At 32.8% G+C, this 14803-nt stretch overlaps 1 protein-coding gene across 1 annotated transcript; it reads right to left on the minus strand.

Moving 5' to 3' along the window:
* Positions 1 to 4984: 4984 nt before the first annotated feature.
* Positions 4985 to 7170, minus strand: LOC127107141 (transcription factor FER-LIKE IRON DEFICIENCY-INDUCED TRANSCRIPTION FACTOR). Its single transcript, XM_051044419.1, has 4 exons — positions 6544 to 7170; positions 5818 to 6015; positions 5524 to 5697; positions 4985 to 5303 (listed from the first exon to the last, which is right to left on the minus strand). The coding sequence occupies exons 1-4, from the start codon at positions 7036 to 7038 to the stop codon at positions 5205 to 5207; spliced, it is 966 nt and encodes a 321-aa protein (XP_050900376.1). The 5' UTR covers positions 7039 to 7170; the 3' UTR covers positions 4985 to 5204.
* Between the last annotated feature and the right edge of the window lie 7633 nt (positions 7171 to 14803).

Raw genomic sequence — 14803 nt, forward strand, 5'->3', positions numbered from 1 at the left:
AATATATTACCACAAAGGAAAAGAATCGGGAGAGACCGAAAGTCTACAGGAGCGCAACACATTCTATAAGGAAAACTCAATGGGGAGACAGAGACTCTGGGGATAAAAGTTATGCGTAGGTCAGGCTATGACTTGAAAACTACTGGAGACACGAGGAATTTTCCATGAAAATAAATCAATGGAAAGACTCGGACTAGGGAGGAAGGAAATCTACATGTATTGCGATAACACCAATACAACAAGAAACACCCGTTGGGGAAGTACGTAAATCAGAACAAAGCTGAAATACTTATGCAAAAGGGGATTCGATTTCTCAAAGAAATACGAAACCAAACTCAACTGGGGAAGAAAAACTTCAACACAGGAGTCAAAGATATATATTATCTATTACCGGTTATTGGGTAAGAAGATAATACACTCAAACAGAGGGACATCCGTTACCGGTTAGGGTAAACATATCAAGGATGACTCGCTGAGAAATATGAGGTATATTCATTACCGACTACCGGGTAAGAATGACCTACTATGAAAGGAAATCAAATAGGAATTATAACTACCTGTTATTGGGCAGAAGACCAAAGAGAGAGTATCTGTGACCGATTAAGATGAACATATCAAGGATAAACTCAAAGGAAGAATATCTGTCACCGGTTAGAGTGAACATATCAAGGATAAACTGCCGGAAAAATAGGGTTTACAACTATCTGTGGGGATAGAAGACCAAGGAAAAAGAAAATCCGTCACCAGTTAAAGTGAACATATCAAGGATAAACTCTGAGGGAAGGGTAGGATTTATATCTACCATTTACTGGGTAGAATACCAAAGTAAGAGACAATCCATCACCGATTAAAGTGAACATATCAAGGATGAACTCTTATAGGAAAAATAGGAATTATAACTACCTTTTTACTGGGTAGAATACCAAAGAATAGGAAGAATATATATCACTGATTAAGATGAACATATCAGGATAGACTTGCCGGGGAAATGTGAAAACGAATCCGCTAGAGAAGAACAATGAAGTAAATTGCCTTTTACCGATTATTGGGTAAATTAACATAGGTAAAATACTCAACACTAAGAAGAATATTACCAGTTACTGGGCAATAAATTCTCAGGGGACCAAAAGATTTGTCTAGGTAAGAACTAGAAAGAAACAGTCAAATAAGACTCAACCCAATGAGGATATAGCTCAAGGGGAGTGGTTCCATCCAGATAATGAACTGGGGAGAAAACTGAAATAATACTCATCCACGAGGAAATAACTCAATGGGAAAAGGAGAAAAGATAAACTTTTTCTGCTTAAAGGGGATGACACTCTACAATTGAAGGAGGACAAAAACACCAATCTGCATGGGGAGATAATATCACCGAGGCAGGGGATCAGAAGAAAAATCAATGCGACAAAATGCACAATGAAATATCTTATACTGAACTTTATGCATGTATATCCATGAGTATGTGTGTGATTATGTTGACAAGCAAGCACAAAGGATACAAATAACAAAGATCTGGATCATCGCAATAAGATGTTCGGCTAATCTCAACAAGAAGGGAGCACCAACTGGAGAACCTGCTAGGGATGAAAATAAATAATCACGGACATAAAATCCTAACTGCAAGATGAATTTAACTCTGATTGGGGAAGGACATGGATAATCATGCATCCAAACCCCAAAATGTTGAGGATAAAAAGGGATCTGCTGAGGATCCTAACCAGTCAATGCTGCGGGGAATTTTTAAGTCACCACCATATCACATGGGAGACAACCTTGCATGTGACATCACCAATACTGCTCAAAACCTAGCTCCGTTGGGGGAAGAGCTTCTATCAAAAGATGGAAGTCCAATGGGGTCTTTAGTCACAATCAAGAGATAAAACCCTGAGTGAGGAGAACTAGACGCTATACTGGGGATTCCATCAACATGAGAGTGAATATAACCAAGAGAGAGAAGAAATTCATAAAGTTTGGAGTACCATTGTCGACTAGTCTGTTTAAGGCCATAAATGCTCTGTTGAGCTAACAAACCTTATTATGAATGGAAGGAATAAGGGGAGAATAACATTTAGGAATAGACATATAGATATACTCCTTTAAATCCCCATGGAGAAAAGCATTGTTTACGTCGAGCTTCTCAAGGTGCCATTTTTTAATGGATGCTAAGGCAATAATTATCCTTACAGTAGTGAGTTTGGCAACCAGAGAGAAGGTGTCGAAATAATCTACACCTTACAACTGTGTGTAACCCTTTGGAAACGAGGCGAGCTTTTTACCTGTCAATAGCACTATTAGTAAGATATTTTATTTTGTCAAATATGCTGATGATAAGTATCTGAATGCTGAAGGAATTGAAATGATAGAGTGATTCTGAATAATGGCGAATCTGCACTAATTTAGAACGTCTGCTATGTTCCTGGCATGAAGAGCAATCTGATGAGTGTAGGTCAATTAATTGAAAAGGGATTCTCAGTTACCATGAAGGACAATCTTTTTAAGCTATATAACTATAATCAGAAGTTGATTATGGAATTAGAACAGAGAAGGAATAGAACATTCAAGGTGAATGTTAAAACTGTAGACTCTGAATGCCTTAGCGCAACAAGTGTTGTGAAGGAAAGTGAGCTGTGGCACAAAAGATTTAGTCATTTGAACTTGATAAGCTTAGGGCATCCGAATTCAAAGAAACTAGTACGTGGAATTCCTGCAATTAAGAAACCAGAAAAATCATGCAATGTGTGCATGAGATGGAAGCAACCAAGACTGCCATTTGCATCAGAAGTCGCTCCAAGAGAAAAACATGCTTTGGGAGTAGTGCATTCTGATGTGCGTGGACCATTTCCAGAACCTTCAATATGAGAGAATAAATATTTTTGTCATTTGTGGATGAGTTCACAAGGATGACATGGGTATCCCTTATAAAGTTCAAACACGAGGTGTTTGCTAAATTTAAGAAATTCATAATCAAAGTTGAGAAACAGGGTGGTCAGACTCTGAAGATTCTTAGAACCAATGGTGGAGGTGAGTATAACTCTACAGAGTTCAAGAAGTTCTCTGAGGAGAATGGAATTGAGCATGAAGTGACTTCTCCATACACTCCTCAACACAATGGTCTTGCTGAAAGGAGAAACCGAACTTTGCTTGATATGACAAGGAGCATGTTAAAGGAGAAGAAGCTTTCAAACACTTTGTGGGGAGAAGATGTTGCCACTACAACATATGTGCTCAACAGGTGTCCAACCAAGAAGCTGAAGAAAATTGTTCCTTTGAGAGATCAACTGGAGATAAGCAAAGTGTGAGTCATTTCAGAGTATTTGGTTATGTCTGTTATAAACACGTTCCAGATGCTACTAGATAGAAGCTGAATGACATAAGCAAGGTGATGTTATTGATGGGGTATCACAGTACAAATGCTTATAAGCTTTATTGTCCACTCACTAATAAGGTTGAAGTCAATAGAGATGTTGTTGTGAAAGAGTCAGAAGTATGGGACTGGATCAAGTCTCAACTCAACTCTGCTGCAGAGTTAACTTCTGGAGATATTGATTATAATTCTGAAGATGAGTCAGAGCCTGAAAATGATTATGAGAGTGAGTCAAAATCAGAAGGCGAAATTGATTTTGAGGAAGAATCTGATTCAGATTCAGATTCTGATGGTGATTCAGATTCTGGTGGTAGTCCAGATTCTGGGAATATTCCATATTCTGAAGGTGGTCATGCTTCTGAAGTCGGTTCCAGTATCTGATATTGTTCCAGAATTAGAAGGTTCTGAACAAGTTCAGAGGCCACAAAGAATAGAAAACATTTCGAGAAGGTTTACATAGTTCGACATGCTGCAAGATATTGAAGTATATCCCGAAGGGGAAGTTATTCGATGTGCCATATTAGTAGACTCCGAACCTGTGAGTACGAAAAAAGTTCTCAAGCAGAAAGTATGAATGAAGGCCATGAAAGAAGAACTTGATGCCATAGAGAGAAACAAAACTTGGAAGCTGACAAAACTTCCAAAGAATAAGAAAGCCATTAGCGTGAGATGGGTTTATAAGGTGAAGCTAAAGCCAGATGGTTCAATTGGCAAACAAAGCAAGGTTAGTCGTGAGAGGTTTTTTGCACAAACTTGGGTTAGATTACTTTGAAGTGTTTGCGCCTGTAGCAAGACATGAAACAATCAGGCTAGTGATTGTGATAACTGCTTACATGAATTGGCCTCTGGTGCATTTAGATGTGAAATTTGCATTTCTGAATGGTCCATTAGAAGAAGAGGTTTATGTGTCACAACCTCCTAGATTTGAGAAAAAAAATCAGGTAGGGATGGTGTATAGGTTACACAAAGCTTTGTATGGACTGAAGCAAGCCCCTAGAGCTTGGAGTCTGCAAATTGATTCATTTTTTCAAGAAGCAGGGATTTCATAAATGTGAGATGGAGTATGGTGTCTATGTTTAACATACTTCTGAAGGCAATATGATTCTGCTGTGTCTGTATGTTGATGACATATTGCTAATAGGAAGTTGTGAGCATGAGATAACTAAGTTCAAGAAGGAGCTGATGAATTAAGGGATGATGTTAGAACTAATTCATATTTTGAGAAACTTGTAGACAAAGTTTGTTAGATGATATTTTAGTATTTCTCCTAAAATCCACTTGTATTTAAGCAAGTGAATGATATAAATAAATTGTACCTTTATTCCTCTTGCAGTGTGTGTCAACCATTTTTATAACTATTTCAAGAATAATAGAAGTTTGTTATTATTCTCTCTTCTCTTTCTTGTTTGTTTTGTTCATCTTTATCACCTTTTACACCAACACAAATTAATAATTTGATTAGTATGGATGTGCTAACTTTTTTTACATCAATAAAAAATATAACAATTTAGTTTTTATTATATTCGATGCTACAATTGTAATAATTGTTATACAAGTCTTAAAAATTGTTAAAATTAAATTAAAATAGAAAAAAGAGACGAACTTTAACTCATCAGAAGGAAAAAAAATACTAATAATAATTAGTTTTTAAAACAAAAATAGGATCTTATTAATAAAAATTATACAGAAATAAAAGAGAAACCGATAATAAATTATGCCACTAGTGCTCGTAGTTAACTTCCAACGAGAGGCATAAATATTATAGAAATATTCAATGCTTCATAAGAATGCATAGTGAATTAGATTACAACATTACTTATCTAGTTTAGATTTGTCAAAATTAAAAAGAAGACAAGAATTCAAAGCCTTGATTTAGAAAAGCTCCAATCACCCATAGCTTTAAATTGGGCAGGTTGATTATTGGCTCTGAATTTTTTACCTGATTTCAAATAATACAAAAATTAATATATCAGAAGACAAATCAAAAAATAAAATAAAATTAGCATCTAGTTTTGTTTTGTAGAGATCTTAAATAGATCCAATGACTAAAAACAAAATTTGAATAAATTATAACAAAAATCATATTTAACTTTATAATTAAATGGAAGATATTATAATAAACTAGAAGGAAAAAAAAAAGGATATATTATATAGCTTACATTGAATGAAAAAGTAAGTAGAAAATTATCAGAAACTGTGGCCAAATTTGAATTCTGAACATTGAAATCTCTCAATGATTCAAGAGACTTGTACAATGAAGCAGCCACTCTTTCTCCTTTATTGCATACTATTTTGACATAAAACCCTCTTTCATCCACTTGAAACATATCCATCTAAACAAAACCACATAAATAAAAATTGTTAAAAATTAATTACAATATCTTGCATAGTTTAATTAAGTAATTTAAATAATTTATAGAGCTAATAATGAGATTTTTATCAAACATATATACCTGGACAATTTTCTTGCATATTGAACTAGTGTTCTCATTGAATTGAATCTTTTTGTGGTTTTCAATTGATCCTTGATGAGTTTTGGACATTGCTATGGATGCTTCAAGTCCAGAAACCTCAGCCTTAAGCTTCTTGGCTTGGGATTGAAGTTCTTGCATATATGAAACAGCATCTCCAATTATAGAAGCTTTATCCATCTATACATATAATTAAATATAATATTAGTTATTATAAACTTAATTAACTATCAAAATTTAAATCAACTTAAAATTAATTGATCATATTTTAATTATAACAAACCACATGTATGTATCAAATATACGTAACTAAATTTAACTAGTAATAATATGAGTTGCTGCGGTACAACAATTTTAGACGCAAACACAACTATAGTTATGTAGATTGTATTTGTCTCAATTTTACCACAATATAACGTTACCATGACGTAAAATCATTGATATACATTTTGAATATAAGTTATAATTGGAAAGCGATCTTCATCTTATAATCAAATTTTTCCAATTAGGGTTAGACTCAATAAGATATTCTTCTGACAAATAAGTTTCTTCAATTAGGATTAGATTCAATGCAAATTAGGGTTAGACTCAATAAGATATTCTTCTTACTTGCAAATTAGGGTTAGACTCAATAAGATATTCTATCTTACAAACAAGTTTCTTCAATTAGGGTTAGACTCAATGCAAATTTTAAAACTAGAGACTTACCTTAGTTATATTGGGAACCAAAGATCGCAATGCATAAAGCTTATCCTTCATTCGACCTCGCCTCCTCCGCTCCGAAACCAAAGTCTTGGACCTATCGGTTTTCGACCTATGTTTAGTATCACCACCACTTGAAGTAGTTGTGTTAATAGTTGTTGTTGGAGAAGAATAATCATCATCATCACCATCATTTTCTTCTCCTATTTCCCCCTTAGCTTCTCCATGGAAACAAGAGAAAGCGCCAAGTGAAGAAGTTGGATCAAAAGCGTTTGTAGGAAATGAAAGGAATGAGTTATCAACAAAGGTTTGATTCATTATAAGGTCAGAATTGAAGTTACACATAGTACTATCTTCATTTTCTTCCCCACGAATCAAGTTGATGAATTGATCAAAGTTTGGATCTTCAATGAAATCGTGTAGCTCAAAGCCATCATTAACATGAGCAAGTGTCTCTTGATAAAAATCCATTGTGTCTATTTTAGTTGAATATTGAAACATATGGTGAGTGAAAAAAATAAGTATAGTAATATATATAGAACTTTGGCATAGGATTGATGAATAATTAATGCTTAGTTATTAATTACTAATATGATTATAATTTTGGTGTGAATGGAATAACATAGAACTACCTACACCAAATGATCACAATTATTTATTACTAATATTACTATAACTTTGGCATGATTTTGAAAGAATCTTTTCTCTTTCCCCAAATGTCCATGATATATAAAAAAAATGGGAAAACACGCAGTTTTTTTGTTTTTTTGTCTGCAAAAAACACACATAGTGTAGTGTGATAATATTGTATAATATTGTATATAGTCACAGATATAATTTTGAGATCATGCTGGTTAGCATTGACATAGATCATTGTTATCTTATTGATGTCTGAGTGCATAAGTGTAATAATTAATTAAAATTGGTGTCATGCATGTCCTGACGGCTTTGATTCATACTTATCATATATGGACACATAATACTTCCCCGAATATGTATTACCTCCCTTTATGTTTAATTAGATATGTGATCTCTTATTTTAATTTAAAATTTTATTTTAATCTTTTATCTAATAATCGTTATTTTTTTAATCTCAAAAACTATTACAATAGTTAATTTGATTATTTTTGTCCAAAAAATTGTTTTATACATATGTGGCGGTTGGTAATTGAATAGAGTGAGTCAACAAATCTGATTTAAATATGTATTTCTCTTCTAGAACATTTTGTAAGATTGTAGTAATTTGCATTTCTCTTTTTCATTTTTATTCATTTATTTTATCCTATTTATTCATATTCTTCTCAAATTTTCTAATTTGTATAAACAACATTAACAATATTACATGATTCTCGTAGTTTTAAAAATGTCAAAGATTTTCATCAGTAGTACAATATCAAACAGTCAAAGTTTTGAAACAGTTATATCTATACTCAGAAGATACGAGAGGTAGGAATGTTTTTGTCAAGAGGAATATGTTTTTCGTAATGTTACAAAAATGTACGATTTGAATTTTCGGAAAAAAAAATTGGGGTTGTAGAAATTATATAAATCAGATAATAAGAGTTGTAATTTTTTCAAGTGGTTAGATAAAATTGTTGATGAAAGGGATCCGATTATAAAAAAAAATTCAAATTGAAGAATGAGACTGCCTATACAAGTGGGCGAATCAAAATGTCAACGGTGCTTGTGATTTTTAATTTAGGGTGAATTTAGTGATATTAACACTATATATTAAATAGGTTTATTATCAAGAAGTTTGATCTAAAAGTTATTTGAAATTATGTGTTGTATCATAACAAAATTATGTGTTTGGAATTAATGAAATTATGCTATAATTAGAAGTTAATATTGTGTTGGATTAATTTGAAATCAATGAAATGTATTATAATTTGAAGCTAAAAGATGTGTTCAAAATATCTAAACCTGTGTTCATGCCTGATTTTGTTAAAATGTGTGTTCAAAATGCCTAAACCTGTTAAAATTTGTGCTCAAATGCCTAAAAGTGTTAAAATTTGTGTCCAAATACCTAAACTTGTAAAAGTTTGTGTTTTATAATGAATGCAAATCTGTTAAAATCAGTTTTCTAAAATCTCTATTTAAAATATTTAAGTTTGTTAAAATTTGTATTCAAAGGCTTAAACATGTTCAAATAATCAAAGATGTTATAATTTACTTTCTAAAGATGTGAGATTGTGTTCTATAATCAATGTCAACCATGTTATAATGTTGGGTCAATTATAAATCATTATTAATAAGATACGAAGCCATAAATTCATCAAATATTAATAAATTTTGTTACATTGATATTTCATTGAATCTTGATAAAATGATTAAAGATAAACATAAAAGATTACATCAATTAAGGTTGGCTCATAATGGGTTTTGGACCTTGTTGTGTTTCCTTATTTGCAATTGATTGAGTATAGAGAGTGGTGTTGACACAATTTTTGTTGTATGACTTGGCGGTTCAGACTCAATTGGTGTTGTTTAACTCGGTGGTACTGCCTCAGTTGGTGTTGCATTATATTTTGTTGTTTTACTTGGTTTAGTTTGTCTACTAGGCTGAGATGCATCTTGTGTCAAAGGTGGTGGCAGTTTATCGTGTCCATCCATATGACGCAGTTTATTGTGTCCATCCATATGACACTACTTGAACTTGATTCCCAATTTTTTTGACTTCACTTATGTCTCATCTCTCATCATTTCTCTGACCTCTTTGTTCCGTTTCTTCTTGGACGTCTCAACTTGTCTTTTTAGAGTTGGTGGCTGCAGATCAACAAAATTTATTTTTGTCCACAAAGTTTCACAATTTACAGGATAAAACATAGATGGATAACAAGCTTCATAGCATTATTTTTTTTTAGCAGTCGGAGATATAATCTTCTATATTCAAATGTTAATCCTTTATGTAGGATATTGCATGATAGCGGGGCATCATAGTCAGTATCCATCTCCAACAGAAGCATTCATTTTTGGATAGACAATGTATTTTTCCTCATTAAAGGATGTGTACCTAGATTTTCATATTTGTTGACAAAAGAATTGCGAGTATTCGTTCTTTCAACTATGAGTCTTCATTCATCCAACCTCACCAAAACATTCTAGGATTACGTTTTCTTTTTCTTTTTTCGTGTTCATAGATATTAGATCTTTGGTTGTTTGCATGAATTGACAACGATATGGTTGCGTAGTTAGTGTCTTTCGAATTATTTCCAAATATTAATAATTTAAAAAAAATGAAAAGCAATGTCAAATTTAAATTTTACCAACTAGATTGTCACATAAGCACAACTTAACATTTTAATTCAAAATTTAACATAAAAGACCAAATTGTCTAACATAATAGTTTTTTAGGGACCTAGAACTAATATTTATTACCTAAATGACTAAAGTTAAACCTAATTTTATAATCTCTACTGCATGTATTGTTATCAACTTGTTTTCTCAATTTCCAAGTTTTTTCTTGTGGTATCTTTGTACAGTAAACCTCTCATGGACAACCTGCTTCGCAGATCATTCTCATCCTCTTGTTATCATTTTCTTAAATTTCAAATTTCTTCTAGAATGTATAACATATGTCCTAATACCTTCTTGAATATCTTTATTTGTAGTAAAGTATTCCCCAACTTCCCACTTGTAATCTACCATTCTTTTTAGAAGCTTGAAGGTTTGAAAAGATGTCTTTGTATTATCTTCATCTCCAGTGTCATACTCACTAGGTAACTCATAAGTGTTGTATTCTTTAATGAAACTCAAACATCTATAGTTTATCTTTGTATCATAAACTTGATACACATTATCACTCAAATTCCCTTCAGTACTAATTTCATCATGGCTTGGTTGTTATGATGGTCTTCCAATTTACCTTTCCATTTTCCTTTCCTATTTTTCTTACCTTTCCATTTCCCTTTCTCTTTCCCCTTATTTTTCCTTTTCTCTACATATTTTTCCTCCTATAACAATTCTTCTTCATCAAAAAAATTATCAACAAGACCGTATCATCATCTGAATCTTCAAAATTTACTTCCAAAATATTGTCTTTGTTGGATGTGAATATGGAAGTAGAAAAATGGTCTAGATGGGGGGGGGGGGGGGGGGGGTGAATAGACCGAAATTAAAAAATACAGCCGCGGTTTTCCAAAATCATAGTGTTTTCAAAAACAAGTTGCGAGCGGAAGATTTGAAGCGAAAATGAAAATAGTACAATCGATTATGATCAAGCAAACACTCAATTCATTTCACAATTATCTAAGATTATAAACAATGAAATACTTTGTGTGAATTGATTCAAGTCTGTAGTCACAAGAAGTGTACACAATTGATTCAATGTGGATTAATAAATTCAATTCGTTTTCAGATTTATCAATCACAATGCTAGCTTGATTAATTTTCCAATTCCAACAAAATCTAAGCTTTATGTAATTAATTGCTATCAAGAACAAAATGATATAATACGAAGGAATTAAAAAATCTAGCATGCAATCACTATGAATATAAATGCAAGAGTAGAGTTAGAGAGATGACACTGTGATTTATAGTGTTTCAGTGTTTGTCCTTGTTTGGCCTATGTGCACTCTTCAATGGTTTCCCAATGGAACCTGCATAGTTTCTTGTTATTTGACAAATATTTGCAAGATTCATACTATAACACCCCAATTTTAATAAATTATTTTATTTTAATTTAATAATACTTTTTGTGTATTTATTTATGTATTGATTTTATTATTATGTGTGGGTGGATAACTGAATATGGATGAGAGAGAGAGAGAGAGAGAGAGAGAGAGGAGAGAGAGAGAGAGAGAGAGAGAGAGAGAGAGAGAGAGAGAGAGAGAGAGAGAGAAGAGAGAGAGAGAGAGAGAGAGAGAGAGAGAGAGAGAGAGAAGAGAGACCTTGTAGTAAGGTGTGGAGAGTAATTAGAGAAATATAGGATAACTTAGAATTATTTTATTAATTAAAATATTTTTTTTACTTTATTATTTAAATCAAATAAAAAAGATAAAAAATAGAAGTTGTGGAGATATTGAGGGCAGAGTGGGAATTAGAGAGAAAAGTAAGGGTGAAGTAGGAATAGTCTAATGAGGAGGCTATGTTTTTAGTATAAAAAGAGAATTAGAAGGAGGGAGTTGAGTAGTATGTAGAATTTTTGGGAGAAATGGGAAAACGAGGCTAGGGCAAGAGAAAGAGCAAGTGAAGGCATATGGAGAACATCCATTGGTAGAGCTTGAAATAATTTTGCTGGAAAAATCTAAGGTAGGGGGAATTATTTTCAATAATAGGTATATGTATGAAGAATAGAATGGATGGATCCTTAACCTCCTATAGGGTTTATTCTTCCTTTGAGTTATGGTGAATATTGATGAAAATTTAATTATAATTATGTTCTTACATGCCATGATGTGAATTGCAATTGTGTGTGTTGACATATTGTTGTTGTGTTCTTGGAATCAATTGAATCCATGAAAATTGATATGAGATTAAATGATTTAGGGCATGAATCTAAAGGTTTAATTCATGAGAAAAATGGATAGATTGATGATAATTATTGTGATATATGTATTGATCCTGTTAGAAAACATATGGGATGTTTTTTAATGAATAAAATTTGAACTGGTTTGGTGGTTGGGTTGGAAATTCGATGAAAATCGCATAACAGGGAAAACTCTAATTTTTGGAAAAAACTACCGTGATAATCGATTGCATTAGTTGAAATTTTGAAAAGAAATAACAATGCAATCGATTGCATCAGATGACAATCAATTTCCTATCCCAAAAAAGTTATTTTTTGTGAAGTCAATAGAGAAACGTGTTTGATGACAATCAATACATCCTATGACAATTGATTGTCATAGGCCAAATGGTGAAAAATTATGCTTTTTTTTGTTGCGTTATTCGACAATTTTGGCCGTATCTTTTGATTTGTAGATCCAAACGATGTGTGCTTGGTAAAAATTTTGAGTTGTAGTAATTTACCTACTGTAGGGATGTTTGTGATGATTTGTATGATCGGTTAAAGAATCGTTATGTTTATATGATTATGTGTTGTGGTTTTGGTGAAGTAGCACAATTGAATGCTATGATGAATTTCTTATGAGTTGTGAGTACGAATTGATAAATTATACATGTTAGGATGTGTATTGTTGAGTTAAACGTGAGTTGCATATTTGTGAGTTAATAATTTTATTGATTTGAATTATTATGTGTGCTCGAGTTGTATTGTTATGATGAGTATCATGTTGAGTTGTTATGGTAATCTAGAATAGGGGATTACGCGAGGTTGTCAATGGATGCATGTTAGAATCAGAAGATGGGTCTTAACGCATTGAAATTTTGTTAACATGTTCATGCATTCACGTTGAGTTGTGTTAGAGGTAGATTGTTAGTTTAGATATGGGACTATGGGCTTGTCCCACGCTCAGAGAGGGGGCTCATGAGTTCAGAGAGGGGATTCGATGCTTGAGTGAACCATTGTGGAGTTGGTACCACATGCGTAGAGTTGCATGGAGTTGCATTTGGAGTATGAGATGTATAATAAGATAAATGCATATAATATTGATGTTGTGTGTAATTGTTGAAAGAGTATATCTTTGGCAAATATTTTTGTATCGTATCCACAGAGATTAGGTGATATTACCGCCGTTCGATAATTCAAATGTTTTAAGTTTAGAAAGTAACAGGGTTGTTTTGTTTGGAAAAATATCTTGTTAATAAATGTTAACATAAACTATTAAGTGGTTTTAGACAAATATAAAAGCTTGGCAAGATTGGAGTTCACTATTTCACATATCTATGATTCCCTATGACGAATAATTAGATTCAAGATTATTGATGATGTTCAAATATCCTCTCAAGTCATTTATGTCTAAATGATATCGTGATAGTTATTATATTGATCCTTAGACGATCTCTCCACCTAACTATCAATATAGCAACCTTTAATTTTCAATATCAAAGAATAGTAATGAATAAATCTATCTCTACAACTTATTCATTACTTGAAAATCTGTTTTATGTCTAAACTCGAGTAATCTCTCTCGACAACTACTCAAATCTGGTTTTCAAAGTAAAGCAAAACAGTTCCAATACATCAACAATCTTTATCTCATATATAAATCAAAGTGAATACATAGATAGATGAGAATAGCTACTACCTCCAATCTTGACAAAAGGGAGTTTAGCTCCTCATCACCATTGTTCAAAGCAGAAAGATAAAGAAGAAAACTCTGGTTTCTCTATTACAAAAGCTCTACAGCACACTGTGTGAATGAATGGAATAATGTCTCAATACCCTAGGTTAAAACTATTTGTCTCTACCAAAAAAGGTTGACATTTCCCTAATTGGACATTGTCATCAGCAGCAGAAAAGCACTTCCCAGGCAGACATCAAAATGGCAATTACTTTTTCTGCACAACAGCATATTTGACCCTTGGTCAGCTTGCTGGATTCGCAGCCTTCGCGGCGCGAAGGGAGTTCGCGGCGCGAACTGTTGCTTTCCCAGCTTCCTGTTTGGCAAGCTTCCTCCAAAATGCCATGTTGAACCCAAGGTCTTGCTTATCCATAATTCTACACAACTAACAAAAAATGTGAAATAACTATTCAAAACAAAATAAATTAAACCCAATTGCATTTATACAAATTAATGAAGATAAAAGTGTGTAATTACATCAAAACTTGGTAAAAGGGACCAATAAATGGTATAAAATTAGTACTAATTGGTCCCTAACAACTCTCCCCAACTTAGCATTTTGTTTGTCCCTAAACAAAAGTGTCCACCCTTACAACCAAAGTCATGACACAAAAGATTTAAACAAGAATTCATCAAGGATATTCAAATGGTTCAAAAGCGTTTGGCTTTTTTTTCTCAATTCACTTATCTCAACTCTAGACAAAACATAAATAAGGGAAATGGTAAAGTGCAAAAATCATTCCAAGGTTGTCAAAGTCATACATGTCAAAATTGAATCAAACTTACGCACACATCAATATTGATGAATAACATGAAGGGTTACTTTCACTCATCCAAGCAGTTCAATCAACAACAAATCAAATCATGCGGTTATCACAACAAGTACCAAATCATTTGAAAAATGAGAATCAAGAGGTCTTTCAAAGGTTGTAATGTGGCTTAGGTTACAAGAAAGGATATGATTAAGAGAATTCAACAAGGTTGCCTATCCTAAGGGAGCATTCCCAAAGATTCAACTCTACCCAATTTCCTTTTCCTTGGTCCCCTATCTTTTTCTTTTCAAATCCACACAACCATGAGCA

Source organism: Lathyrus oleraceus, chromosome 7 (genome assembly GCF_024323335.1).
Source record: "Lathyrus oleraceus cultivar Zhongwan6 chromosome 7, CAAS_Psat_ZW6_1.0, whole genome shotgun sequence".
NCBI lineage: Eukaryota > Viridiplantae > Streptophyta > Magnoliopsida > Fabales > Fabaceae > Lathyrus > Lathyrus oleraceus.

Bases quoted from the DNA above. Each gene is read 5' to 3' on its own strand.
- LOC127107141 (XM_051044419.1), bottom strand. From the start codon at position 7,038: ATGTTTCAATATTCAACTAAAATAGACACAATGGATTTTTATCAAGAG. The intron at 5,698-5,817 runs GTATATATGTTT...GGTTTTGTTTAG, and splicing joins TATGCAAGAAAATTGTCCAG to ATGGATATGTTTCAAGTGGA. The intron at 5,304-5,523 runs GTAAGCTATATA...ATTTGAAATCAG, and splicing joins TACTTACTTTTTCATTCAAT to GTAAAAAATTCAGAGCCAAT.